Genomic DNA, 26,708 nt, shown 5'->3' on the forward strand with positions numbered 1-26,708 from the left:
TTTTATTGAGTGACATTAAAAATCTCCAGTTTGTGTCTCATAAACGGAGAGGGAAAATCGTGTTTCCGATGCTGAATGAGTAGTACATTTTAATATTGGAACTTATCAGATTCCTTTAAAATCTTATTGGGGGACCCGGCGGCGTGGCCTAGCAGCTAAAGTCCTCGCTTTGAACAAGCCCGGATCCCATATGGGCACCTCCTGGCAGCTCCACTTCCCATCCAGCTCCCTGCTTGTGGCCTGGGAAAGCAGTTGAGGACGGCCAAGAGCCTTGGGACTCTGCACCCACGTGGGATACCCAGAAGAAGTTCCTGGTTCCCGGCTTCGGATCGGAGCAGCACTGGCCGTTGAGGTCACTTGGGTAGTGAACCATTGGACGGAAGATCTTCCTCTCTGACTCTCCTCCTCTATGTATATCTGACTTTGTAATTAAAAAAATAATAAATAAATCTTTTTTTAAAAAATCTTATTGGGGACATTGTATGTGTCTTCTAGTACAGTTTGTCTGAATTCCAGAGCAGGGTATTTTTCCATGGGTAACATTTCTTTTCTTTTTTTTTTTTTTTTTGTTTTAAGATTTATTTATTTATTGGAAAGTCAGATATACAGAGAGGAGGAGAGACAGAAAGGAAAATCTTCCATCTGATGATTCACTCCCCAAGTGAGCGCAACGGCCGATGCTATACCGATCCGAAGCCAGGATCCAGGAACTATCCCACACTGGTGCAGGGTCCCAAAGCTTTGGGCCGTCCTTGACTGCCTTCCCAGGCCACAAGCAGGGAGCTGGATGGGAAGCGGGGCTGCTGGGATTAGAACCGGCGCCCGTATGGGATCCCAGTGTGTGCAAGATGAGGACTTTAGCTGCTAGGCCATGCTGCCGGGCCCATGGGTAACCTTTCTTAAAAACCTATTTTAGACCCTAGAGATCAGTGACTTGTCAGGTAAGGAAAAGGGTTTTAGGAAAACCCTCTGATAATCCTAATGGCAAAGTGGATATACATTCTAAAATCATTCATTCGATCTCTCTCTCTCTCTCTCTCTCCAAAGAAAAGTTGATTGTTATAGTAAAAGACACAGAAACATAGCTTGCTTCTTTAGACATGGTTCCAAGCCATCTGGAACTATGTTATTGCCAGAAAAATGCTATCAGGTCTTGAATGCATTTTAATATTAAATTTGTTAGAAATAAAAAGCTTGAGATGACTTTTTTTTTCTTTCCATATGAAGATGAAGTCTCAGGTAATTTTCCAAAAATCTCTTTTGGCCTTCCACATCCTTTCTCATGTTGCTCAAGAAAATACTACTTCAGTTAATTTATGTTTTCCTGAACCGTGGGCCTCTGTTGAAGGTTGTCTGGGCAGTTATAGATAAGAGACAATCACGTAGTCTGTTATTATACTTTATAAACATGATTCCTGTAAATTTTCGATGTGAGTGGTTACGTCATCTAGATATTCTAATGAAAATCGTATACTTCTTTAGAGACTACTACAGTCATGTTTATGCCATTGCTGTCCCAATGTTGGCAGTAACTTACGAGCTCACTCTCTTTTAGATATTTAGTCTGTTTTGTTGTTAAAATAATAGAACATGCAAAAATACTTAAGTGTTTGTGGAAAAATGGAGTTATCAGTTAAATTGGTTTTGCTGCAATTTTTTTCAGTCCATGTAGCTTTTTCATAATGTGCCTTTTGCGTGGATTATTTGAAGCACTGTTTTCATTTGTGTCCCATAGAAAGTCCAGAAAATTTTAAGAAATATGTGTTAGATGATATAAAACCAAGAGATTTTTGCCACTGAATGGAAAACAAAGCAATAGTGTGTTTTTTCAAGTTTCGTATCTACACTTGGTGTGGTGAAAGATATGGAGGGTAAGGGTGAAGACAGTACACACTGCATGTGACGGATCTTTCAGAAAATGTGCTCCCTTTGGGGGAGATGGGAAGCAGAACTAGAAAGCGGGGAGAGAGGCCAGGATTCTCTGTTATTTCAGAGATGAAAGAATCTAGAGTATTTCTGAATGCTGATGCTTATTGAAACAAAATAGAGAAGAAACAGAGAGAAAGGAAAGGAGGGAGAGTGATTGATTGGGGGTAAATATTTCTGATGGAACAGGGAAGGTCCTTGAGAAGATATAGATGGATTGGCTTTTGAAAAGTGGGGAAGAGCCATGTTGTGGCATAACAGGTTAAATCCTGCCTGCAACACTGGCATCCATGTAGGCTGTGATTTGAATCCTGGCTGCTCCACCTCTGATCTAATTCCCTGCGACTGCACCTGAAAAAGGCTCAACTACTTAGGCCCCAGCACCCACGTGAGAGACCCTAGCTCCCGGTTTACCCTGACCCAGCCTTGGCCATGGGCAGTGACCCAACAAATGGGAAGAGCTCTCGCTCTCTCTCTTTCTCTCTCACTGACTCTGCCTTTCAAGTAAGTAAAAAGTACATAATCTTTTTAAAAGAAGAAAAAGGGAGGGCTTGATGGCTTGTATTTTTTTCTGCCAAAAATGAGGCTGCGGAGCCTGAAAGTAGATGGGATTGTGCTAAAAGTTTTAGGATAGGAAAGGGTTGAAAATAGTCATGTTTAAAAAGTGGAAAAATGGTTCCACTAGAAAAATGCAGGATTGCTGTATGGCCTCAGTGATAAATTGTTAGCAGTGGAGCTCTGGCTCGTTTGTGATTTTTTTCCCCGTCTCTGGCAACAACCAGATCCTCCATGGCAAGTGAGGAAGGACCAAGTAGTTGAGTTTCCAGTCTTGCCTAGAGGATCCAAAAACAGTTACTGCTCTGTCCTCCTGGCCCTTTTTGGATAAGAGTAAAACCTTCCCATTCTGAGGCTGTGGTCAAGGCCGTGTGCTCTGGGCCAGCCCCTGCCAGTTAAGCAAGAGAAGGGATGGAAGGAGTGCTTTGGAAAGTCCTGTTAGCTAATGCAGTATAGGACAGTTTGCAATTTTCTGCTCCTGATGTAATTTGTTATCTTTGGGGGGGGGGGGAGTTCTATTTGAAAATGATTCTCTTTTAATTCTTTGTTTCTGGAAAACTGAAACAACAGAAATTCACTTTTTAAGAATAACACAGAGATTGTACCTTGAAATTCTTAAGAGGTAAAATAAGAAGCTATAAATTGTAGACAAATAAGAAGGAATTAGTACTTCCTTAGCTCAAAACTCCATATTGGAGGTGTGTGGTAATCCTGTTCATTTGTATCCCTTACTAAAGTGATGTTTTTTTCCTTCTTTTTAGGAAATAGTCTAGTAAACTTAACCTTTCATTTATTTAGTCTTCATGGATTAATTGAGTACTTCCATTTAGATATGATGAAACTTCGTAGATTTTTAGGTAAGTAATTAACCTATTTAACAGTAACAAGATTTATACAAGAACTTGTTTTGCAAAACTTTGCTGATTGCCTTAGTTAATGCTCTGTGACCACTTGCAATTAGGAGCTTAGACTACACACATGCTTAGCTGTGGTGAGAACAGGGCTGTCAAGGGCTCTGGGGTGTGACAGTGGGTCTGACCTGGCTCGGTTCTGTGAAAATTAGAAAGAGCCATATGAGTTTGGCACCATAATGACTGCACATTTAAAGCAGAAATCAGGGCCTGGCGCAGTGGCCTAGCAGCTAAAGTCCTCATCTTGAACACACCGGGATCCCATATGGGCACCGGTTCTAATCCCAGCAGCCCCGCTTCCCATCCTGCTCCCTGCTTGTGGCCTGCGAAGGTAGTTGAGGACGGCCTAAAGCCTTGGGACCCTGCACCTGCATGGGAGATCTGGAGGAATCTCCTGGTTCCTGGCTTGATTGGCTCAGCTCCAGCCTTTCTGCTGCGGCCACTTGGGAAGTGAATCAGCAGACAGAAGATCTTCCTCTCTGTATTTTCTCCCTTTCTGTATATCTGGGTTTTCTATAAAATTAAATAAACCTTTTAAATTTTTTATTTATGTATGTATTTATTTTTTTATTTGAGATGGAGGGCCAGGTAGGTATCACTTCTTTGGGTATGTAGTTGTACACTGCATAATGGCATTTCTGTTAAAGATTCAATTTTTTAAAAGTGCACACATGATGGAATTGCCCAGTGACACCCTTCTCAGAGTGTAATTGTGATAGCTCACTGTGTGAATTGTGAGGTAACTATCATCTCTGAATCTGGGTAGTTGCAGCTGATAGCACCAAAAATGAATGAGTCAGGGTCACTTGTAATTGTGATGATTTTTGTGCTTATCTATGTCTCCCACTTACATTAAAACTGAGATCTTTTCTGTCTGATGCAGTTATGATTCAAGAAGATTATCACAGTCAGAACCCCTACCATAATGCAGTCCATGCTGCAGATGTCACTCAGGCCATGCACTGTTACTTAAAAGAACCCAAGGTAAGAGGACAACATTCCACATAGGTCTAAATGCTAAGAAAATCCTTTGAAGTAGTGGCTGAACTCAAAATCAGAATCATCCGTCATAAGAATGAGGGCTGGCTTGACTGGCTTGTGGTCATATCTGTAAGTGCAACAACCAGGAAATTGGGGATACTGATTAAGAGAGGGGCCGGAGAAGAACTTAACCGTTTGGTGTGAAGACATCTGGCCTAGACCGTGAGCTCCATGAGGGCAGGAGCAGCTTGGTCAGCTCCAGTGAGTGCATAAAGAGCTGGGGAAGGACACCAGGAGATGCCAGGACATTGTCCTTACTGTGTGGTGAAAAGAAATGAAATGCCATCGGAAGCGTGCATATCTCCCAGGAGCTGTGTTGCTGCTCCATGGAAGAGGATATGGAGCTTCTAGGGTAGGATGGGGGAGGAAGGAGGGGATGCTTTGTAACATCTCTTGGGAATTAGAATGAACCCAGTGTGGTATTTGTGTGCATCTTGGGTAAAGAAACCCAGAAGCCAGCATGTAATGGTTTGAACAGTAGAGCAGAGAAGGTCCAAGTTGTCTGTGAAGGGAGAAATGTAGCAGAAAGAGCAAGTGTTGGGTGTGCTGGTAGAAATGCCGGGCTCCATTTTACTATGTGACGTTTAGTGTGTTTATGTGATATCCAGACAGAGCCATCTGGGAGAGGATTGTATGGATGAGCCTGATATAGGGGAAGGAAATTAGGATTGAGATGAGATTTAGGAGACATCAGCTGTTCATGCCAAGGAAAGCTGTGTATGCCCAAGGATGTTTAAGGTGCTATATATCGTGACTTTAAAAATAAATAAGTAAACACTTACTTGCGGTATAATTTTCATGCAATATTAAAATAGATTTGATTTTGGTATACAGTTTTGATGTGTATACTGCCAAGTACCCCAATTTTATAATTAAGCCTTTAATTCTAGGAATCTTGAGGAAAGAAATGGACTGTGAATCACCATTTAGTCTGACAAATGGAACTTTGGAGATAAGTTCCCTGAGGAGCAGATTTAGAGCTAACCTGGCCAGTGATGCTTCCCTGTTTCCCCAACATTCATACCCACCTGCAGCCACAGATAAGGAATTTGGGGGGGTGATGCCCGTGAGCAGGCTGGGGAGATGTGGGTAAAAATGAATACAGCCATGATTGTAGGCACGATTTGCCTCTGTAGCTCTGTTCATGCTTAAATAGCTTTCATCATTAGCACACTGGGTACCACAACTCCCTTTTCCCTCATCATAATTGGCATTTAAAAATAAAAATCAGAAGTCACAATGCAGTAGCCTAGTAGCTAAAGTCCTTGCCTTGCATGTGCTGGGATGACATATGGGTGCTGGTTCTAATCCCGGCAGCCCCGCTTCCCATCCAGCTCCCTGCTTATGGCTTAGGAGAGCAGTCGAGGATGGCCCAAAGCCTTGGGACCCTGCACCCGCGTGGGAGACCTGGAGGAAGTTCCAGATTCCTGGCTTTAGATCGGCACAACTCCTGCCATTGCAGCCACTTGAGGAGTGAATCAACAGACAGAAGATCATTCTCTCTATCTCTGCTCCTCTGTATATATAACTTTACAATAAAAATAAATCCTAAAAAAAAAAAAATAAAAATCAGAGATTAAAAGCTGAATTCTGAAAACCCAGAAGTTGTAAAATTGTGTCTCTTGCTTCCTAGACCTAGACCTCCCATCACATTTCTGAGTGTTTTCACTCATGAATTCAGTACCTGCTCACTGAGCATCTGCTCAAGCCAGGCCCTCTGCTGGCGCTGGTGCATGGTGGTAAATAGGGCAGGACGGTCATTACATGGAGGGATGAGTGGAATTTTGATGGATACTGTAGTAATCACTGCTATGAAGAAGGCACAATACACTTGATCTTAACCAAAAAGCCAGGAAGTGATGAGAAAGCAGAATAGAGTAACATGCTGGTTGAATGGCAAAGGGTTACAATGTTACAGTGAGAAGTATTAATTTTTTGATGTACTCTTGCTTATATGAGAAATTTGTTAATACTTTACTATTTATATGAATAGCTAATTCTTGTGCTCTTTCTCTAAGTGAAGAAATATTCCAAGCCCAAGGAATTACTGAGAATTAAATTCAGGGAACTGACCCTACTCTCTGTATATCATCTCTAAACTTCAGTGTTTCTGTTTTGTATCCTCAAAGGTTGAACGGTTGGAAAGCGGGTTTTTTGCAGTTGAACCTTCTGTCTCCTGCATTTGTTGACACTGATAACATTCATCATTGTGAGCTGAGGAGGAATTGTGTTTTCTTATTTCTCACTTTCATGTTTTGTATGCCCGAGTTTAAATTCATTACTATACTAAATCAGTAACTGCTTAAACCAGACCGGGATTGAAAACCTCTCGCACCTGCTGCTGAGAGAAACCTACTCTGATATTGAGCCTCTCAGTCTTGCTCTACACGTCTCCATCCCCATCCCACCTGGGAAGTTAGTGGGACCAGAGATGCTCAGATCACCTCACTGCACTGCATAGAAGCCAGGTCACCTGCCTGCTAGTCGTTGATGGCAGAATGAGAGACTTGAATGTTTGCTGTGACATTTTAATTGTGGGACATATTGGAAACTAATGTGGAAACCACACGAAGGTCAGTCCCTCCTCAGGCTGACAGTGTTATGTGTTCACAAGCGCATACCACCCCTAGCATAATGGGGTAGCTGCCCAGTAAACACGAGTTGTTTTAGTGAATGGATGCTGCTGCGTGAGTGTGATGTTTAAAATTAAGTAGGGTTATTTTAACTATGTTGACAGCTTTGACACCTCTAGAATGTTCCTGATTTTACTATCCAGAGGTTTTTGCTTCTGTGAATATGAGAGAAGAAGGGTCTTGAAGTAGATGCTCAGGGCTGAAATCATATATCAAGAATCTGTGTTCTTGATTTCTTTAAAATACTGTGTTTAATGATCAAACCACTGTACTGTTACATCAGCAAAGCATCAGTATTTTAGTTAGCTCCTTTTTGCTAGTATTTTTTTTTTTATTAATAAATTTTATTTTGACATTCTTTACATAGTTAATTAGGGTAAGAAGGTTCAAGGGCTATAGGAAAGTGGATAATACTAATATGTTTTCCATATTGTTACCTTCATGTTTAAAAGGGGGGTATTAAGGGAGAAGGCCCACCCAATTTCCCACCCTCCCCAAGTCCCGGGTGTAGGGCATGCTCTGAGGTTCTTGCTCAAGTGGTTTTGATATTGCAACAGTTATGAATCGCTGTCAATCTTGCCGCTCCAAGCACTATGAGGTCTTTGAAAAATCCACTGATTGACATAGTCCATCATAGCTTAGATGGTTGGTTGACCCGTTCTGTCTTCTCTCTTTTCTTTGTTATGGTTCTGAGTCCAGCATTTAGATTAGGAAGATCTCCAAAGAAACTTCTTGTATGTGCTAACAAGTACAGGGCCTGGCACCGTCCATCGCTCCAATCAGCTGGTGGTTGCAATTCCTGGGTTGGTTCTGTTTTCACTCCCGTCTTCCACTGGAGCCAATGGGTGTTGCAGTCCAGTCTGGTTCTGCCCAGCACATACTTGGCCCTCACATAAACCAGCGGGAGCTGTAGCCTAGGTTGGAGCGACCCACAATAACCCCAACCAGGCCCACCCCCTACCCTGGTTTGCCAGTAAGTGTAGCAGTAATCCAGTCTGTCCCACATCCCATTCCACCCCAGCCGCTGTCTTAGTTTTATGTCCTCCCGTGGAAGTGGTAACCCAAGAGGGATGAGCCCACTATTTCCCTCCCAGGCCTCTCCCACTCCCAGATTCCAGTTGATGCTGCCCAAACAAACCTCGCCCACTTTAATTTTGTTTGCACCAGTAGGAATAATCCGCCCAGCCTGGCTTTTCCCTGATCTAGTCCACATGAGGCGCACAGGTGTGGTAGCTCTGCCTAGTCTGGTCTGCCCCCATCCCAGCCCATGCTCTCCTGCGGAAGTAGCTGTCCAGCAAAGGAACCCTCCCTTATTCCCCTGCCAGCTCTGCCCACTTCCTTGCTTGTTCTCAGGCTGGTTGGGCGCTGCGGTCCCTTCTGGTACAGGCAACCTCACCTCGGCATTCCATAATGTGCACTAGTCTTTGTTGCGACCGACCCTGGGTCGACCCACACTGGTGCCTGGATTTGCCAGTGGATGATGTGGACAGATTCAGCCTGGTCTTGCCCCCACGTCTGCCAACTGTATGCCAGTGGGTAGGTTTCCATGGCCTTTTCTGGGCTGTTTCCTATCATGTTTCTTGCGTTTACCTGCTGGGTCTGTGTCCTGCCAGAGGAGTTGCCCAGGCTCCTCCATCAGAACCTCTCCCAATGCCAGGTTTCACGCTTACCAGTGGGTCCATGAGCCAACCCTACTCAGTCCACCTCCTGTCATAGCAGGAACTGTGGCTTTTCCTGACTGGCCTTCAACCCAATCTGGTTCTTGCTGTTGGATGTTCCAGCCCAGCCATGGTTTGTCCATACCCACGTATGGCTCACACATGGCTCAGTAGGGGTTTGAGACCCTGCCTAGTCCATCCCACATCTGCCCTGGTCCTCCAGAACACCAGGGGGAGTCGGGGTCCGGCCCAGTTCGGTGCATCCAATCCCAGTCCACACTTGTGCCAAGGGAGACTACAACTGTTTCCAGATCAGAACGCAGCCCCCTTCCAGGCCACGCGCCTCTTGGTGGGAACCTCAGCCCAGCTAGGGTTGTCCCCTTTGCTCCCCAACCGGGTCCGTTCCCAGGCATAGATCACATGCCTGCCAATGGATGCTCTGACTCAGCTTGGCACAACCCCTCCCCTGTCCCGAACTCTGCCTTAGACACTGTGGCTTAGCGTCCCAGGCTCCCACAGACCAGCAGGTACAAGAGCCTAGCTCGGCATGACCTCTGCTCCCTCCTGGTTTCTAGTTTTACTTGTGGGCTAAGGTTTGCTCAGTCGTGCCTAATCTACTCTGTTCCATTACCAGTTGACACATTGGCCAACTGTTGGAGCTACTTGTGCAGGGCAAGCCCCAAGCCATAGCTTCTGCATGACTGGTATTTGGTGCTCAGAATTATTAGTGATTACAAGTTTTGCTAAGGAAGAGTTACTGCCTCTTTCAGGTCCAAGAAGCACAATGGGTTCAACCTGGAGCTAATTAAGCAGCAACTCAAAGAACCAAATCCCCAGAGCTCCCCAGCCGGGCGGCCAGCAGGCGGAGCCTGGCACCAATGGCGCACTGGCCGCCCGGGGAGGACGGCTCACCATGTGCCCATGGCGGCCGTCCGGGATCCAGGCATGAGACGCCCCGTCCTGAGACCCACCAGCTGCCAGGAGGCAGCTGGAGGTTTAAATAACCCAGGCCCAAGGTCGCGCCCCTCCCAAATCCCATTCACCGCCCCATGAAGGCGGCGGGTGGGCCCCGGACCTGCCCAGCCCCGGAGGCCTCCCCCCCTCGGTCTACTCACCCCGAAGGAAGCGGTCCCCGAAACCCAGCAGGCCCGGGGAGGACGGCTCACCATGTGCCCCTGGCGGCCGTCCGGGATCCAGGCATGAGACGCCCCGTCCTGAGACCCACACTCCTTTTTGCTAGTATATTTTTATGTTAGTATTTTTATTGCCAGTTGAAGGGGGAGAAAATCCTAGATCATTTGGGCTCAGATTTTTTCCCCCCTGTATTTCTTCTTTCTGTGTCTAGGTTTGTCTAGGCCCTTGTCAATTCCTACAAAATATTCTCCCAGGATTTTTGTTTGAATTTTAATTTGACTTTTGGGTTACATTTTCCCTATGTTTCTCCACAACATTTCTCCTAAAATTATTTTGAAATTTGAAATTTAATCAAGTGAATAAGACATCTGTAATGATCATTACATTAGGAGCTCAGTATAACACTAATAAGCCATGGAACTAATAGGTTTGCTTCATATTTATGTATATATATGAATTATTTATTTTTATTTGAAAGGCAGATTTTTAAATAGGGAGAGATAGATCTTCCTTCTGCTGTTCACTATCTATATGGCCACAACAGCCAGAGCTGGGCCAGTCCAACGGGATTCAGACTGACACCTGTATGGGATGTGAGCACTGCAGGTGGGAGTTTAACATACTACATCATGGCAGTGAGAGACTTAACATATACACCCTGGCACTGGCTCCAACAAAGAGGATTTCTACGGAACAAAGGAAAACTGGCCACGTAATTGTTTCCTTTGTGTTGGAAAAGAACTCTGTCGGTAGTTTCATAGATTCAAATAAAATTATATTATATGCTTTGAAGTTTCTTCTCCATACAACTCTAATTATCAAGTGTTGCCATCTGTGTCACAGAATGTAAATAACAGTGTTTTTCAGAACATAGTTAATAAGGTTTATTGATATCATTGAATTTTTATCTTTTTTACAATACCTGCAGGCTTTTATTACTAGAAGAATTTTACAAAATGTTACTTTTTTAGATAAAAGATTTATTTTACTTATTATGAGAATATAGAATTTTGCTTGTTGCTTCGTAAATTACACATTCCTTTACAAGCTTACCCATGCCCACTCACTTACCTGTCTTGGCAGGGAGGCTGCCCCAGCCCACTAAGCCCCAATTCAGGTGCCTTCTGTCCATCCTGATCACCAAGAAATACTTTCAAAGTCTCTGTGTTTAAAATGCTTTTCCATGTCTTTAAGTGGAAATAATTTCCTTTACAACTTTCCCCTGTTTGTTAAGCTTCTCCATATACATAACATGAAAATACATGTTACACATTCTTTACTTTCCACCAGCCTACTGTTTCCCAGCAGATTCAGGCTCTCCCACAGAGATTTCTCCAACATAGATGAAGTTAACAGAGGGAGAGAAAATGATGATCCTTTCTGGCAGAGAAGGAAAATAGTAGAGCTTGAATGTAAATTTTTTTTCTGTTGTAATATTACACTTTTCAATTTTCATCTCCATTTTACAATATGAAATACATGTTCATTCAGTAGCATAAACTGTAAGTAACATATCCACGTGGGTTGCCCTGTGGGTGCCAAGGTGGCAGGAGAGAGAAGTGCTAGAGGACAGGGCAGGGGCCCACAAGAGCAGGAAGGACGGTTCTGTGGACAGGGCTTTGTCAGAGGAGTAGAAGTTCGCCAGAAAATGAGGCAATTCCCCAGAACCAGTCATCTGTCCCAAGTGAGTATTTTTATCACTGGAAATTCCAGTCAGCTTATGATAAATTTTTACTTACTGTGATTAGCTTTGGTGTCAAATATGTTTGACAGTGATGACTGAGAGTAAAATATAATTCCTATCTTACAGAATTTTTTTTCTGATGTGTATATATTGTATATACTATTTTGAACAAATCCATCCACAAGGAAATGATTTTATTGCAAACCTTAAAATTATTAATGTATTTATTTGAAATGTAGTGAGAGGGAGAAACAGATGTTTTTGTCCCCTATTTAACTTCGCAGAAGTCTGCAACAGCCACACTAAAGACAGGAGCTAAAAGCTGCCTCTGGGTCTCCCAGGTGGGTGCAGGGGCTGGAGCGCATGGCCCTTCTCTGCCTACCTAGGCATCTTAGCAGGGAGATGGATCAGAGGTTGGAACAGCTGGAACACATACCGGTGCCTCTATGGAGTAATGGCATATCTTTTAAGTGGCAAGTAAGGTATCAAGGTTTAATGAAGAGAATACACCTTTTGGCCAGGTGGGCATGACATCTCAGTAACGAACTAAGAGTCTCGTTGTGTTTTATTAAAGGATTTGTTTATTTGAATGGCAGAGAGGAAAAGGATGCTAGGTAGACAGAAGTAAAGATGGAGAGCAAGCAAAAGAGAAAATTCTCCATCTGCTGATTCACTCCCCAGATGGGCACAGTGGTCAGAGATGAACCAGGCCAGCCAGTGTCAAGAGCCTAGAGCTCCACCTGGGTCTCCCACACGGACGGCTGGTGCCTAAGCATTTTCCAGGTGCATGGGTAGGAACAGATTGGAACAGCACAGTCGGGACCAGAACCAGGGCTCTGACATGGAATACCGGCATCACAGGCAGTGACTTAGCCTGTTCTAACAGCAGCCCCTGTGTTCTTCATTTTTAAGCCTTTATTCCCACCAATCAAGGTGGTGTTAGTGATTAGCTCCATTTCTCATTTAGCTCCTAAAGAGTGCTGCGGTAGAAAGGGGAGCTCTGTGAACTCCAGGTGAGGAGAGACATTGTCGTGTCACACCTGCTGCAGTGTCATGATGCCAGCACCTGACATGCACAGGGGATGACAGTGGTGGTGAGTGAGCAGTCTGCCTGGGAGACAGGGACAGGAGCCTGTCACTGCCACTGCTGCCTGTTAGTGCAGAGCTACTGCGCTGGCGTGGTTTGTTTCAGACATGTTTATGACTTATCATTCTTTGCCACATTTCAGCTTGCCAATTCTGTGACCCCCTGGGATATCTTGCTGAGCTTGATAGCAGCTGCCACTCATGATCTGGACCATCCAGGTGTCAATCAACCTTTCCTTATTAAAACAAACCATTACTTGGCAACTTTATACAAGGTTAGTGCAATTTTATCCTCAAATACTTTTTCATTCTAGAAAATGTATCAGGTTTTGAAGGAATTAAAGTAACAAGAACAGTTTGTCTATGAAACTCAACTTGAACCAGATCAGTATTCCTGCCAAATAATGATTCCTTATGTTCAGAAAAAGAGTTACCGTGAAATAATCAACCAAAATGCTATTTTGTAGAATACCTCAGTCCTGGAAAATCACCACTGGAGATCTGCAGTGGGCTTGTTGAGAGAATCCGGATTATTCTCACATATGCCGTTAGAAAGCAGGTAGGTTGCATTAATACCCACAGTGTGCTACTATGCAAATTATGTTAGAATAATTTGATAGAGTGCTAAAAATCAAGATACTGCATTCAAATGTTCCATAGTTGTCAGTTTTTGTTCAGCTGCATGGATAAATTATTTTGAAACTTCACATCAAAAATTTAGTTACATAGTGGCTCAGTCATGGTTTACTGCAGGTTTTGGCTAGTTCCACTTCATATTCAGTGGAAACAAACTTCAAAGATCAGGTGCAAGGTTAAATCAGCAGGTAAGCATTCTATGTAATAGATTCTCTGAATCTGCTTCAGGAAGTTTTCAAAATATAAGAAAATAAAGAAGGACAATGGCTTAGCTTCTCAGTGGCATAGTCCAGGAGTCACTTCTTGAGCTAAATAATGAATGAGAAAATGACCAAAAAATGCACGCATTTGAGAAAAAGTAATTTAATACTAATTAGGCCATTTGAGAACCTAATAAAAAAAATGCCCTTGTAAATAAGCCCCATATGATGGTGGTGAATAAAATCTCACACGGCTGCCATGTTGTGCTCACAAACCAAGGCTCTCGCTGGAGCCCACTGGGAGAAGGTGCACATTAGAAAGCCATGTACAGTCTCTCTCCCTCCTTACGAGAGGTACCCCACCTCCCGGCTCCCTTTTCGGAGGTGCTTCCCCTTTGCTCCCTTCCCTGCTCACCTGGTCCCTTCGCAAATAAACTTTTCTGTTTGCAACAGAAAAAAAAAGAAAGCCATGTATACATGGGTAAGCTAGCCAAGCCAACAAAAATGCTGAGGCATACAAATGTGGGGTATTAAAATCTGAATTATACTCATTTTTCTTTCCTTTTCCCTTTCATAATTTAAAACAGCTTTATGAACTTTATATTTTTTTAAAAAAATCTTTATTCATGGTTACCATCTGGAGTATGACAGTACTTTTCATAAGTAAAATGATTTTTTGCTGTAGTACAGATGTAAAATTGCTTAAGTCACATGATACTCATATATATAAACCACAAACTTTTTTACTAAGGTAGATTAAAATGCCTGCCTTGGGCCCAGGCATGGTAGCCTAGTGGCTAAAGTCCTCATCTTGCATACACTGGGATCCCATATGGGCGCGGGTTCTAATCCTAGCAGCCCTGCTTCCCATCCAGCTCCTTGCTTGTGGCCTGGGAAAGCAGGTGAGGACGGCCCAAAGCCTTGGGACCCTGCAACCATATGGGAGACCTGGAAGAGGCTCCTGGCTGCTGCTTCAGATTGGCTCCACTCCAGCTGTTGAGGTCATCTGGGGAGTGAATCAGCAGGCAAAAGATCTACCTCTCTGTGTCTCCTCTCTGTATATCTGACTTTGCAATAAAAATAAAATAAATCTTTTTTTAAAAAATGCCTGCCTCATTATTCCCTTTTCATCATATTTTATATTTGAGGATTAACCTTGTTAAAATTTTCAGATTTTAATTAAAGCTGAATATAAGATATGCTACCTAACAGCCATCTTTTATGTTTTTTTTCATTTAGGGTTTCATTTTATATTCAGTTCTGTGTGTGAGTGTTTTCATCTATTTGATAGCTCTTTGTCATCATGCAAGGAATGTTTGCTACAACCTGTTGAAATAAAAGGCAGAAAACCTTTAAAACATATTTTCTTTTTAACTAAAATGGTTTAGAAATTTTGTATGATGTATCCTTTTTCTTTTGCCTTTTTCCTTCTAGGAAATTTGGAAACTCAGACTATTGGTTTATGATTTAACCCTGAAAATATGGTTGAATCCAAACTTAGATCTTTAGTGGGATTTCTACAAGATTCCATCTGGCATTTAGGCAAAATGTCTGTGGAAGTCAGGGAAGTCAGTGGTTCAGTAGGCTGCTGTTTTCTGATTGAATCTTCCTATGCCTTTTATTAATTCTCCAGTACCCAAAAAGAATTTGTATGCATTTCTTCTGGAATATTAGCATATTGATAATTCCCTACAAACTCTTGTTTTGATCATTTTATTAGGGCTTTTGGATGCATTCTTAAAAATTTTACCTGAGCAATTAGAACAACATCATATAGCTTTATAACATTTTGCAAATATAAAAATCAAAAAAAAAGTAACTAATTAATTAATTAAAAATCTTCTGTTTGCTCTTTTTGTTTCCCCAACTCCAGGCAGCAGATGGAAACTCAGATAGGTGCTCTGATACTAGCCACTGACATCAGTCGCCAGAATGAGTATCTGTCATTGTTTCGGTCCCACTTGGATAGAGGCGACTTACGCCTGGAAGATGCCAGACATAGGCATTTGGTCTTACAGGTAAACTCGGGCTTGCAGAGACTGTATTTCTTGCCTAAATCCTGTGGCTGTTGTAATGAAAATGAAGTTTTCCAGTGCATGTTTTTTCAGAGAGACTAAATCCTGATGGAAAACTGAGGCATGAGATATATCAGCATTTTTCAGAAGGTCACCTACAAAGTCACCCTGTATTCTTTCTGGTTTGTTTGTTCCTAGCCTGTGAGTAATACAGTCCTGTGCTTGTGTCTTTGGTTACCAGCCATGTGTAATTAGGTTTTCAGTCAGTCTCATGGCTTCGTGATCAGCGTTAATGTAAGAACAATTGTTTGATCCAGTAGCATCATATATTTACTATATTAAAAAAAAAGTACTTTTAGTTGCAATATATTCTTTTTCTGGAAATGTTTTCTCCACTCTTATAGTACACCCAACAGTCAAACTGTACATTGAACATCTCTTTTTTTTCTTAACACAATTGTATTATTTTGTTGTTAGATGGCTTTGAAATGCGCTGATATCTGTAACCCGTGTCGGACCTGGGAATTAAGCAAGCAGTGGAGTGAGAAAGTAACAGAGGAATTCTTCCATCAAGGCAAGTGACAGTACTGAGTGGTAACTGTGAGCTCATTTCTTTACCTCGTTTGAATAAAATAACTTGAGCCATTTGTAAGAGTGGAGCCATAGATTCTTGGTATTTTTAGTGATGATTCATTTATGCACATGTAACCAATACACAGAGAATGAGCATCTGTTTTAAAAATAGTGGTCCTCTTTTGGAGTGATGACACATGCATACCAGTCAATCTGGAGGTTTTTTGTAGTGGAAAGATTTCCCTGAACTTGCTGTCTTTGTCATGTGTGGAATACATGGCCATTTGAATTAAAAGCCAAAATCCAATTATCTTCATTCATGAGCCTTCCTTTTAAATGTCTTAAGTTTCATACTAAAATGCTGACAGAATTATAACCCTAAGTAATACCTAGCAAAATTTGCTACTTTGTCCATTTAAATGAAGATATTGTCTTGGCATTCTTTTCTGTATGTGAATAAGTTTAAATTGTTCAACAGACTAATTGAGAAGCTATCCTTTTATGAGAATTAAATATGTTCTTCCTAAGGAATTCACAGGTATGAGAAAAACCTTAACTATAATATTTTAACCAATTGATGTGTCTCATATGAATAATTGTGTGTATTTTTTACTTAACAGGGGATATTGAAAAAAAGTATCATTTGGGAGTGAGTCCACTTTGTGATCGTCAGACTGAATCTATTGCCAACATCCAGATTGGTAATTATACATATTCAGAGATAGTAGGTTAGAAAATGCCAGTCATTTTTATTTTATCAAGAAGAAAATATATTTGGAATATAAAATATTAAAATTATGCTCATTTCTAATTTTTAAAATAATGTGACATTTTACCCTTATTTTTTCCTGTTATGACTTATAATTTTCACTCCAGTTTAAGCTTGGGCCATAAAATGCATAACTTTGCAGAGCAGGCAAAACTAAATTTCTGTTTTGTCCTAATGAAAGCATACACGTTACTCATGGAAGCTGCTTTCACACAATTGTTAAGCTGCCATTTTAACTGAAAAAGTCAGCCCATTTACAAGACCGTGCTGTGCACTCCCACTGCTGTTTCCCTTGTCTTTTGTCACTGCCTGATGATGAGACCTAACACCTCACCAGCCTCTAGAGGCCCAGCACCTGTTCTTACTCTTCTCACCCCAGCTTTCCCCTCATGTCCCCACAGCAGCTTGAGTCTTAGCAGTGTCCTCCAGACCCATGATGCTCCTTCCTTCTCTCTGCCTTGCCCGTCTTCCTGTCGGCCTCACAGACTCATTTTGTTGTTGTTGCTTGTTTGTTTGTTTGTTTTAAGATTTATTTATTTTTATGGGAAAGGCAGATATACAGAGAGGAAGATCTGTCCGAAGGTTCACTCCCCAAGCAGCTGCAACAGCTGGAGTGGAGCCAATCCAAAGCCAGGAACCAGGATCCTCTCATGGGTCTCCCACATGGGTGCAGGGTCCCAAGGCTTTGGGCCGTCCTCCACTGCTTTCCCAGGCCACAAGCAGGGAGCTGGACAGGAAGCAGGGCTGCTGGGATTAGAACCTGCACCCATATGGGATCCCGGTGCATGCAAGGCGAGGACTTTAACCTCTACACTATCGCGCCAGGCCCCAGACTCTTGAAGGTTTGGCTCACATGTCACCTCCTCTAGGTATTGCTTTCCACTGTTTGCGGGCAGTCAATCCCTGCGCTTCCATGCATCTGAAGTGCTTGATACTTATCTCCCACAGCCCTGCCCTGCCCTGGCCCTGTAAGCAGGAGGCCTCCGAGAACCACAGGCCGAGTGAACTGACGCTAGAAATACCAAGTACATGGAAATGTTCTGAGACTGAAGTCTTTGCAGCTTGTAGAGGAGCACGGGAAGGATGGACTAGGCTTGAGAACACGTTGGGCTTGATTGTGAAGTAGAGAGTGATGGGGAATGAAATCCACAAGGTCCCGTGAGAGGAGCATGTTAGTGTTGAGTAGAGCCCTTAAGGATGAGATTGAACACAGTAAAACATGTACGCAGACATGAAGAAGATAAGGTTTCCATAAATGCAGAGAGGGAGCACACTACCATGGCATAATTATCTAAGTGCTGCAGGCTCAGAAACTCAGAAGTATGTTTTTTATTAGGATTTTCTTATTTGAAAGGCAGAGTAACAGAGAGCTGGAGGGAATGAATGAGAGAAAGGAAGCGTGAGAAAACTTCCATCTGCTGGTTCATTTCCCAAATGCTGATAGTAGCCAAGGCTGGGCCAGGCTGGAACCAAGAGACCAGAACTCCATCCAGACTCCCACATGGATGGTGGGGGCCCAAGCACTTGGGCATGCTGCTGCTTTCCCAGGCATGTCTGCAGTGAGCTGGATTGGAAGCAGGGCAGCTGGGAGTTGAACGGGCATTTGGAGGTAGGATGCTCGTGTCAACATCCCCAACGATTTCAATTAATTGGAACAGTGGGAGGAGTCAGACACAGTGCCACAGGTCAAGCCAGGGCATCAGATTCTGCATCTGGGTACAGGTCTCTGGCTGCTCATTCTAACTGAGGCCCCTAGAGAAGACAGAACTTTGGAAAAGGGGGCTGGAACGTGGCTGCTAGAAAGCTTGAAGTATTCTCTTCACCAGCATGCTTCATGAGGACAGGAGCCCATCTTATCCAGTGCCGCATCTCCTAGAAGAATACATGTAGTGCATGCGCATTTAATGTGTATGGAAGGAAAGGAAGCAAGACTAGATGCAGATATTTCTATTTTAGATATCATAATTTAAGTGCACCTAAAGAAAATTGAACCATCAGTCATACACTAGTCTAATTAAAAATACTGAGTGCTAATTGCTTTGAATCCTAGTGAGTTGTGTTGGTTAAATACAACCTTTGTTGTTCATTGTCTACATGATTTTTGACTGCAAAAACGTTTGTAGATCGTTTAAAAGTTGTTATGCAGGCCATTAGAAACTTTGAACGTATATTTCCCATCCTTCACAGATAAATATTTTGGCAGTTGTGGGGGCAGGGCACACACAACTTTGCCTAGCAGTTAGATCCTGATGTCCCGTGTCCCGGTGCCTGGGTCCCAGACCACATCCTGGTTCTGGCTTCTCACCCGTGTGTTTCCTGCTAATGCCTACCCTAAAAGGCAACAGGGATGGCTTATGTGGTTTGGTTCCTGAAGTCCATTTGAATGACCTGGATTGAGTTGTCAGCCTTGGCCTCTGCCATTGTGGCCATTTGGGGCTGTCTCTCAATAAATAAATTTTGAAGTGCTGTTTGTTCCATGTATATATGATTTGATAAGTAAGCTGTTTTCCGAGAGGCTTCTTGTGATTCTATGTAAGAGACTATTATTAAATCATATTATGTGTACAGTAGGGTACTGTAGGGCCTAAAGGTACAAACAATCCTGAAATAACTTGTTTTTCTTTTTTTTAAATGGGAAATCAGTTGTGAGTTGTTGATCAAATAGGTCCCTGGTGCAGCTTTGGTGTTTGTTTTAGACTATTATTTTTGAGTAACTCTCATCATAAACTTGGCTTTATAAATGCTGAGTAAAAATGGCAGCTCACAATCATGCGCCAGTGTGATTTCCATTCCCTGAAGGGCAGCAGCAAAAGACCACCAACTTCACTTCATTTTGGGCTTCCTCACGTGTATCTGGACAGAGACCCTGCCCTGGCCTTCACTTGTCTCACTGGAACAGTTCTTCGAATTTTGTGAGGCCTGCTTATCCCCAGGGCTGCCACGTAGGAGGGTGCCATTGTACAAATGAGGGAGACATAAGCAGAAGAGGTTGGGTAGGTTTGTCAGCTCAGCTCTGCTTAAAATCCCAGTGAGTCACTTGAGAAACAGGATTCTCACACACAGTGTTGTGCACTTTCCCTACAATACAAAAAGGCAATATCAGAGTTCTGGTTCCAATTTTGGCTGTTCCAGTTTCAATCTATCTCCTTTCTAATGTGCCTGGGAAAGCAATGAAAGATGGTCCAAGTACTTGGGTTTCTGCCACCCATGTGGGAGACCTGCTTGGAAGTCCAGCCTTCTGGCTTCAGCCTGGCCCAGCTCTGGCTGTGATCCAAATGTGAATGCCATTTGGGGAGTGAACCAGTGGATGGAAGAGTCTCTTTCTCTGTCACTACTGCCTTTTCAAATAAATTTTTTAAACTTTCCAATCTTTGAAAAATATGATTTAGGTAATATTGAAATAGTAGCTAAGAAGGTTAGCACTGTAAAGATGTTTCAAAGTTTCAGAAAAAATGTTAATAGATTTTTTCTCTTACTTTCTCAGGTTTTATGACTTACCTGGTGGAGCCTTTATTTACAGAGTGGGCCAGGTTTTCGAACACAAGGCTGTCACAGACCATGCTTGGCCACGTGGGGCTCAATAAAGCCAGCTGGAAGGGACTGCAGAGAGAACAGTCCAGCAGTGAGGACACTGATGCTGCATTTGAGTTGAACTCACAGTTATTACCTCAGGAAAATCGGTTATCCTAACCCCAGAACCAGTAGGAAAAACTGCCTCCTGGAGGTTTCTAGAAATGTGAAATGGGGTCTTGAGGTGAGAGAACTTACTCTTGACTGCCAAGGTTTCCAAGTGAATGATGCCAGCATTATTTATTTCCAAGATTTCCTCTGTTGGATCATTTAAGCTCACTTTTTAACTGTAAGACCTGAACACATAGCAATATGCATTGGCTTTTGTGTGAAACCTTGATTATGCAAAGCCCAGCAGGAGAGTCCAAAAGAAGGAGCGAAGGATGACTTGAGGTGTGCCACGTGTTTTTCAGAGCATTTACTCTTCAAACCCTGAAACTTGAACCGAACCTCTCAGCAGCAATCTCTTGGAATTTAACCAGTCTGATGGAACAATGTCTATCTGTACCTTCCACTAAGTTCTCTCTGAGAAAACGGAAATGTGAAGTGCCCAGCCTCTGCTGCCTCTGGCAAGACTCAATGTTTACAAATCAACTCTGAAAATATGGGTTCTAAATTGCCTTGGAGCATGATTGTGAAGGAACCACTGAAAAAGAAAAAAGAAAAAAAAACAAAACAAAACTCACTGATCAAACTTTAGACTGCAGCTCTTTCCCCTGGTTTGCCTTTTTTTCTTCCTTGGATGCCACCAAGGCCTCCCATTTGCTATGTTTTTATTTTGTGCACTGGAAACAGCATTTATCATAGAAAACCACCAATCTTACAACTCCAGTGCTGTTTGGCAATGCAATTTTTTTTTTTAACTCTTAGTTAGTTTTTAATTTGGGGCGGGAGGGGAAGAACACCAGTGTCCTAGCTGTCCTTTGATTGTGCAGTGGAGACATTGCATGTTGTTTTCACTACTGTACACTTGACCTGCACATGCAAGAAAAAGGTGGAATGTTTAAAACACCATAATCAGCTCAGGGTATTTGCCAATCTGAAATAAAGTGGGATGGGGAAGTGTGTCCTTCAGATCAAGGGTACTAAAGTCCCTTTTGCTGCAGTGAGTGAGATATGTTGTGTGTGGGTGTGTGTTTGTGTGTATATTTGTGCATGTGTGACTGTGCATGTTACGTTTAATCTACATGGGAAAGGATTGGAAATGTAAGCTTTTATTTATTCTTGCAGAATGTGACAAAATGAGCAGCCACACTTGGGGAGGGGAAGGTAGGTAAGCTGTAACCGATTGCTCCAGTTGCCTTAAACTATGCACAAAGCTACGTGACCAAATTTTCGTTTTGATTTGAAAAAAAAAAGTGCATTGTTTTCTTGTCCCTCCCTTTGATGAAACATTACCCTTTGATGGGCCTTTTGATGTGAACAGATGTTTTCTAGGACAAAAATTTAAGGACTAATTTTAAACTTAAAACATTCCACTTTTGTAATTTGTTTTCAATTGTTTTATGTATAGTAAGCACAACTGTAATCTAGTTTTAAGAGAAATCGGTGCTTTCTTTTAGTTCATTTGTATTTCCCTTGTTACTGTAAAAGACTGTTTATTAATTATGTTTACAGTTTGTTGCAACAGCCATTTTCTTGGGAGAAAGCTTGAGTGTAAAGCCATTTGTAAAAGGCTTTGCCATACTCATTTTAATATGTGCCTGTTGCTGTTAACTTCTGATGAATAAAAACCTATCTTTTCACATTTTTATCTTTGATATCTACATTATAACTCAGACCTTTGGAATTCACAATACTAAATTGCTAGAAAGTCCCAGTGAACTCCTGGGCTCTTGCATCAGTTGGAGCTGTGTGCAGGCACCATCTGACGAGCTTATCTGCCTTTATCCATCTGCGCCTTGTGGTGCGAATGAGGCCCGCCTTGTCGCATAGTGTGCTGAGTTCTGACTAACCCAACAGTTGTGAGCCAGGGCTCTCGAATCCACAGCATTTTCTTCCCACAGTTGGGAACTGCAGAAGACAACAGCACCTCTTGTAAGTACTAAACTACTAGTTGTATTTATATCTGTCAGTCCACTTTAAGGTATTCTACTCAGTTTGCAATAAGGCAAGTACCATTGGGCCTCACCCAGGTCTTCCCAGATGCAAATCATTAGAAGGGATATCAAGCCAAGTTCTAAGTAAACATATCATTCTTTGTACAGAAGAGGGAGAGGTCCAACAGGTCCGTTCAAGTTTTTGGCTTTCTGGTAGCCACATAGAAAAAATTTTGATGACATTTTGATATTTTGCTTACTCCCATGTATCCAAAATTTACCACTTCAACATGCAGTCAATAAAAAAAAAAAAAAGAAAAAAAAACCGGAGGTGTTTTCTGCTCTCTTGGTGCTAAGTCTTTGAAATCTCATGTGTTCCTCCCATTTCCCACAACATATATAAATAAACCCACTGGAAAACTGTTGTGTATATGTGAGAATCGTATACAAGTAGCCCTGTAATTTAAATTACCTGCATCCTTACACGTTGATTTCTCCAAAAATTGAGAAAATACTTAGATAACATTTAAAAAATGTAAGTAGGAAACTTTAAAAGTTCATAGGTATGGAATTAAGTTTATTTTGGTACAAAACATATAATCTGTGCATACAAGGAACCTTTGAAAAATTCCTGGAAAGTGTGTTTTATGAAAAGTATGGCTTCAAGTTTTTTGAGCCTAACTAAACTCACCTTTTAATTTCATTCTTCCACAAACTATCTTAAGTATCTTTGTATTATTATGGGACAGGCTGTATAATTCACATAAACTTCTAGATTAATGGGCTTAGCACAGTAGCCTAGTGGCTGGAGTCCTCACCTTGCATGCGCCAGGATCCCATATGGGCACCTATTCTAATCCCGGGGGTCCCACTTCCCATCCAGCTCCCTGCCTGTGGCCTGGGAAAGCAGGTGAGGACAGCCCAAAGCCTTGGGACCCTGCACCCGCGTGGGAGACCCGGAAGAGGCTCCTGGCTTTGGATAGGCACAGTTGTAGCCATTGCAGCTGCTTAGGAAATGAATCAGCAGACAGGAGATCTTCCTCTCTGTCTCCCTCGTATGTCTTTCTGATTTAAAAAATTAAAAAAAAAATTTTTTTTTTTGCAAGATCAATGCATGTAGCTCTTCTCTGGGTCAAGCAGTGTAGCTGTGAGCGAGTCTGTGTCCCTAGGAGTAAAGTGTCCATGGGAGGAAATCTTGACAGGTCCTTCATTTTAAAAAGGGGGAAAAAAAGTATGTTTTGATATCTGGCCAAAATTTGTCTTCATTATATGAGTGATAGCTTGTAATAATTTTTATAAAAAATTCTGGTCCCTTGCAAACTTGAGCAAGTTCCTTAAAGATTCCAAAAATTTTATTTTTTCAAAGTCCTTTTTTAATCTTATATTCTTAAAACTTAAAAAAACTATTCACTTTAGATGTATTCAGTGTTTTTCAAGCATGAATAAATAATTTAATGTGTAAGTATTGTGTAAATTCCCTCACAGACCTGCTAAGAAAGTATACAATGACCAAAAGTGAATGTTTCCAGTATTGCTTCTAAGAAAATGTTATTAATCAACATGGCTTTGGTGTGCATTTGGAATGCAGTGGTACTGATGCGTGCCAAGCTTAGTATGCAGCCATTCATTTACCAAGGACCTGCAAGTGACTTGTGGCCCGTAGTCCACAGCTGGGACAGGCTATGTGGCTGACAGCTGAGCTGCAGCACTCATGGTGTGTCTCTCCCTCCCGCCTGGTTCCTGTGACGAGCACAGAGTTGACATGAGTGGGTCACCAAGAAATGTCTGTTCAACAAACTAACCTGTAACTAATGTGTCATTGAAACAGGTTTGTTTATGCAGAAGTAAGAAATACCAGAATCCTGTTTTGTGACAATAGGTATTAAAAACTATGCAGCATGGTTGCTACCAAAATGCTTGGATGACAACATGTATATTTTCATTTTATAAGTAACAGATTGACAAATGAGTAAAGTGGGAATAATTTAGTGATGAAAATAATGTCATTTCTAATTATTTTTATCATTAGTAACTGATAAAAGTGATCTAGGTTTCCGATTTGGTTTTAATGGTATAGTTTTACATTTTCAGTATGAAACAGTCTGGTCGCATGGTGATGGAGACTTCTGTGTTTAATGTTAGGTTTCTTGTTGGCTATAATGTAAAATTGGAAGCAGTGACTTATTCTAGCTTTCCACCAATTTCATCAACAGATTCTTGTAACTACAATGCTTCTTTTTTAAAAAATCTGCTTTGTTGTTTTTCAAAGATAGATTGAAGGATTTCTTCATGGTTGAGCCATGTTAAGATCGGCTATTGTAGTGATAATCCAGTTTTTAAAGTTCCATATGAAGGCACTACTGTGGAGGAATTGTCTCCGATGCTATCACAAGTTTCCCAAACTGCGTGACTTAACAAGTAGTGTGTTTTGCTTTGTTTGTTTTTATCACAGCTAGAATGTCTGGTTCTCATGACGGTCAACTTCACAGTTGCAAACTTCTCGACTTCAGTTCTGTCCTCATCTGGCCAGCTGTCTTCCTCTTGTAAGAACGGCAGATCCCACATTTTCTTTAATTCCCTCCCAAAGGCACTACACTCGCACACTGTCCTGTCAGGTGTACCAGGGAATGGAGGGGACGGGTAGTACACAAGCACAAACTTAAAGTGCTTCAAGATCCCAAGAAACATTGGGAGAACACCAAACTTTCCGATTTCCATCCAAGTGTCATCACAAGGTAGTAATTGGATTGTTCCCACCGCAGGGCTCGGGGATGGACTCCTTTCTGTATTTTTACTCTAGTCAGGAGGATTCATGCTCCCGACAGCAGAACCCTGCCAGCCAGGTTATAGGAAACAACCAAACGGGGCCTGGCATCTAAGCCGGTGCATCTGGGCTTTCTTCTACCCTGTTCCTCTTCTCATTTCTTCCCTACCTTGCAGGTTCCACTTAGGAAGGTGGTAGTATGCAATGCAGTCTTTATAAAGCATTGGGCTTGGATCCTTTGGCAAGCTAAATCCAAGCTTCTGAGTGATTTTCTCACCTTTTACTTGAAACGTCTAAAAAAATTTATGCACTGATACACAGTAAGGTTCTTTCTACTTGTGGACCTCATAATCTCTGCCTTCTAAAGCTCCTGGATACAGCTGTACCTCACAACGTCCTTCTCTGAGCTCCTGGTTTTAACTGCCTTACTCTCCAGAGGGAGACTAACTTGAACAGTTCATCAAGCTTGTGTGCATGGGCACTGAGCAGGTAGCACTGCCAGGTGCTCCCCTTGCAGAGAAGAAGGCAACAACCACTGCTTAGCATTCAGAGGCACTCTACCCTGAGGCAACAAACCACTTCCCACATCTACTCTATAACTCCCTGGGGAATCCATCTTTTCATTCATCCATAAAAATTCCTTATGGCCACCAGGCAACATTAACAGAAGGCCTTTTGACACTGTCGGTAAAATTCCCATTAGGAAAATCTGTCCTTCCTTAAATTTAGCCTTTTCCATCTGCAAAGTCATTGGGAAGTAGTAGCCCATAACAGTCATTTGGTGGGGGCTCAGAGAACTATTAGACCATATATAATATTTACCCTCCTGAGAATGTCCAAATTACAAGCAAAATAAGGAATCTGAGAAGTTGGAGCTGTAGAATCATAAGGCTTCTAGCTTAAGTGAAGTGAAACAAGAAGAGCAGTCCCAGAGGGAATGGTATAATGTCCCTAGATCCTGCCTGGTCATGTTATTCCTGTGATTTATTCTCAGGACATAGCATTAGACCAAGGTTTTCCTTATCTGAAGACAAGGCCAAAACATAGGAACTGGGACTTCAATATGCAAGAAGGTCATGAGAAACAATGGGCAAATGGCTATGAAACAAGTGTCTCATTCTGCCTGTCAATCCTAGAGCCACTTTCGTTGTGTTTACCTGCATGGTTCTCGTCCACAGAAAGCACTTATACTTTAGGAAAAGTTATCAGAACACTTTCAAAAATGTGTTCCCTGTCATTATTTTTCATGTCTTTCCACCATAGACACACAAATTTATAACAGCAAAAATTAAGTGACTAAGGAGACAACCAGGACTACACAAATGGGATGATGCCTCTCCCACATGCAGTGGGCTGCATTCTAGGAGAATGTATCGAATTGAGACAGGATACCCTGCATAAAATAATGCAACAGTAATAACTTTAGCACTCTACTTTTCGTAACCTTTTGAGCTGAATATTTTTAAAAATATATTGCAAAAAAAAAAAAATGTGACTTGGCCAGGATTACAAAG

General features: G+C 42.1%; 1 protein-coding gene across 6 annotated transcripts in view; it reads left to right on the plus strand.

The window, feature by feature from the left end:
• Positions 1-26,663, plus strand: part of PDE7A (phosphodiesterase 7A) — a 115,697-nt gene extending 89,034 nt beyond the window's left edge. For 4 of the 6 annotated variants that reach the window (XM_040994895.1, XM_040994903.1, XM_040994920.1 and 1 more), the window contains 8 exons: positions 3,243-3,338; positions 4,276-4,376; positions 12,772-12,903; positions 13,096-13,187; positions 15,338-15,482; positions 15,957-16,053; positions 16,673-16,753; positions 20,306-22,138. In XM_040994895.1, coding sequence (XP_040850829.1) covers positions 3,243-3,338; positions 4,276-4,376; positions 12,772-12,903; positions 13,096-13,187; positions 15,338-15,482; positions 15,957-16,053; positions 16,673-16,753; positions 20,306-20,511 — 950 coding nt within the window. In that variant the 3' untranslated portion in view covers positions 20,512-22,138. Of the gene's footprint in view, positions 1-3,242; positions 3,339-4,275; positions 4,377-12,771; positions 12,904-13,095; positions 13,188-15,337; positions 15,483-15,956; positions 16,054-16,672; positions 16,754-20,305; positions 22,139-24,882 lie in introns of those variants that run through there. The other 2 variants (XM_040994887.1, XM_040994879.1) reach the window with 2 other exon arrangements.
• The last annotated feature ends 45 nt before the right edge of the window (positions 26,664-26,708 follow it).

The sequence above is a fragment of the Ochotona curzoniae genome, unplaced genomic scaffold, assembly GCF_017591425.1.
Source record: "Ochotona curzoniae isolate NIBS_2020 unplaced genomic scaffold, NIBS_Ocur_1.0 contig_1071, whole genome shotgun sequence".
In the NCBI taxonomy this organism is placed as follows: domain Eukaryota; kingdom Metazoa; phylum Chordata; class Mammalia; order Lagomorpha; family Ochotonidae; genus Ochotona; species Ochotona curzoniae.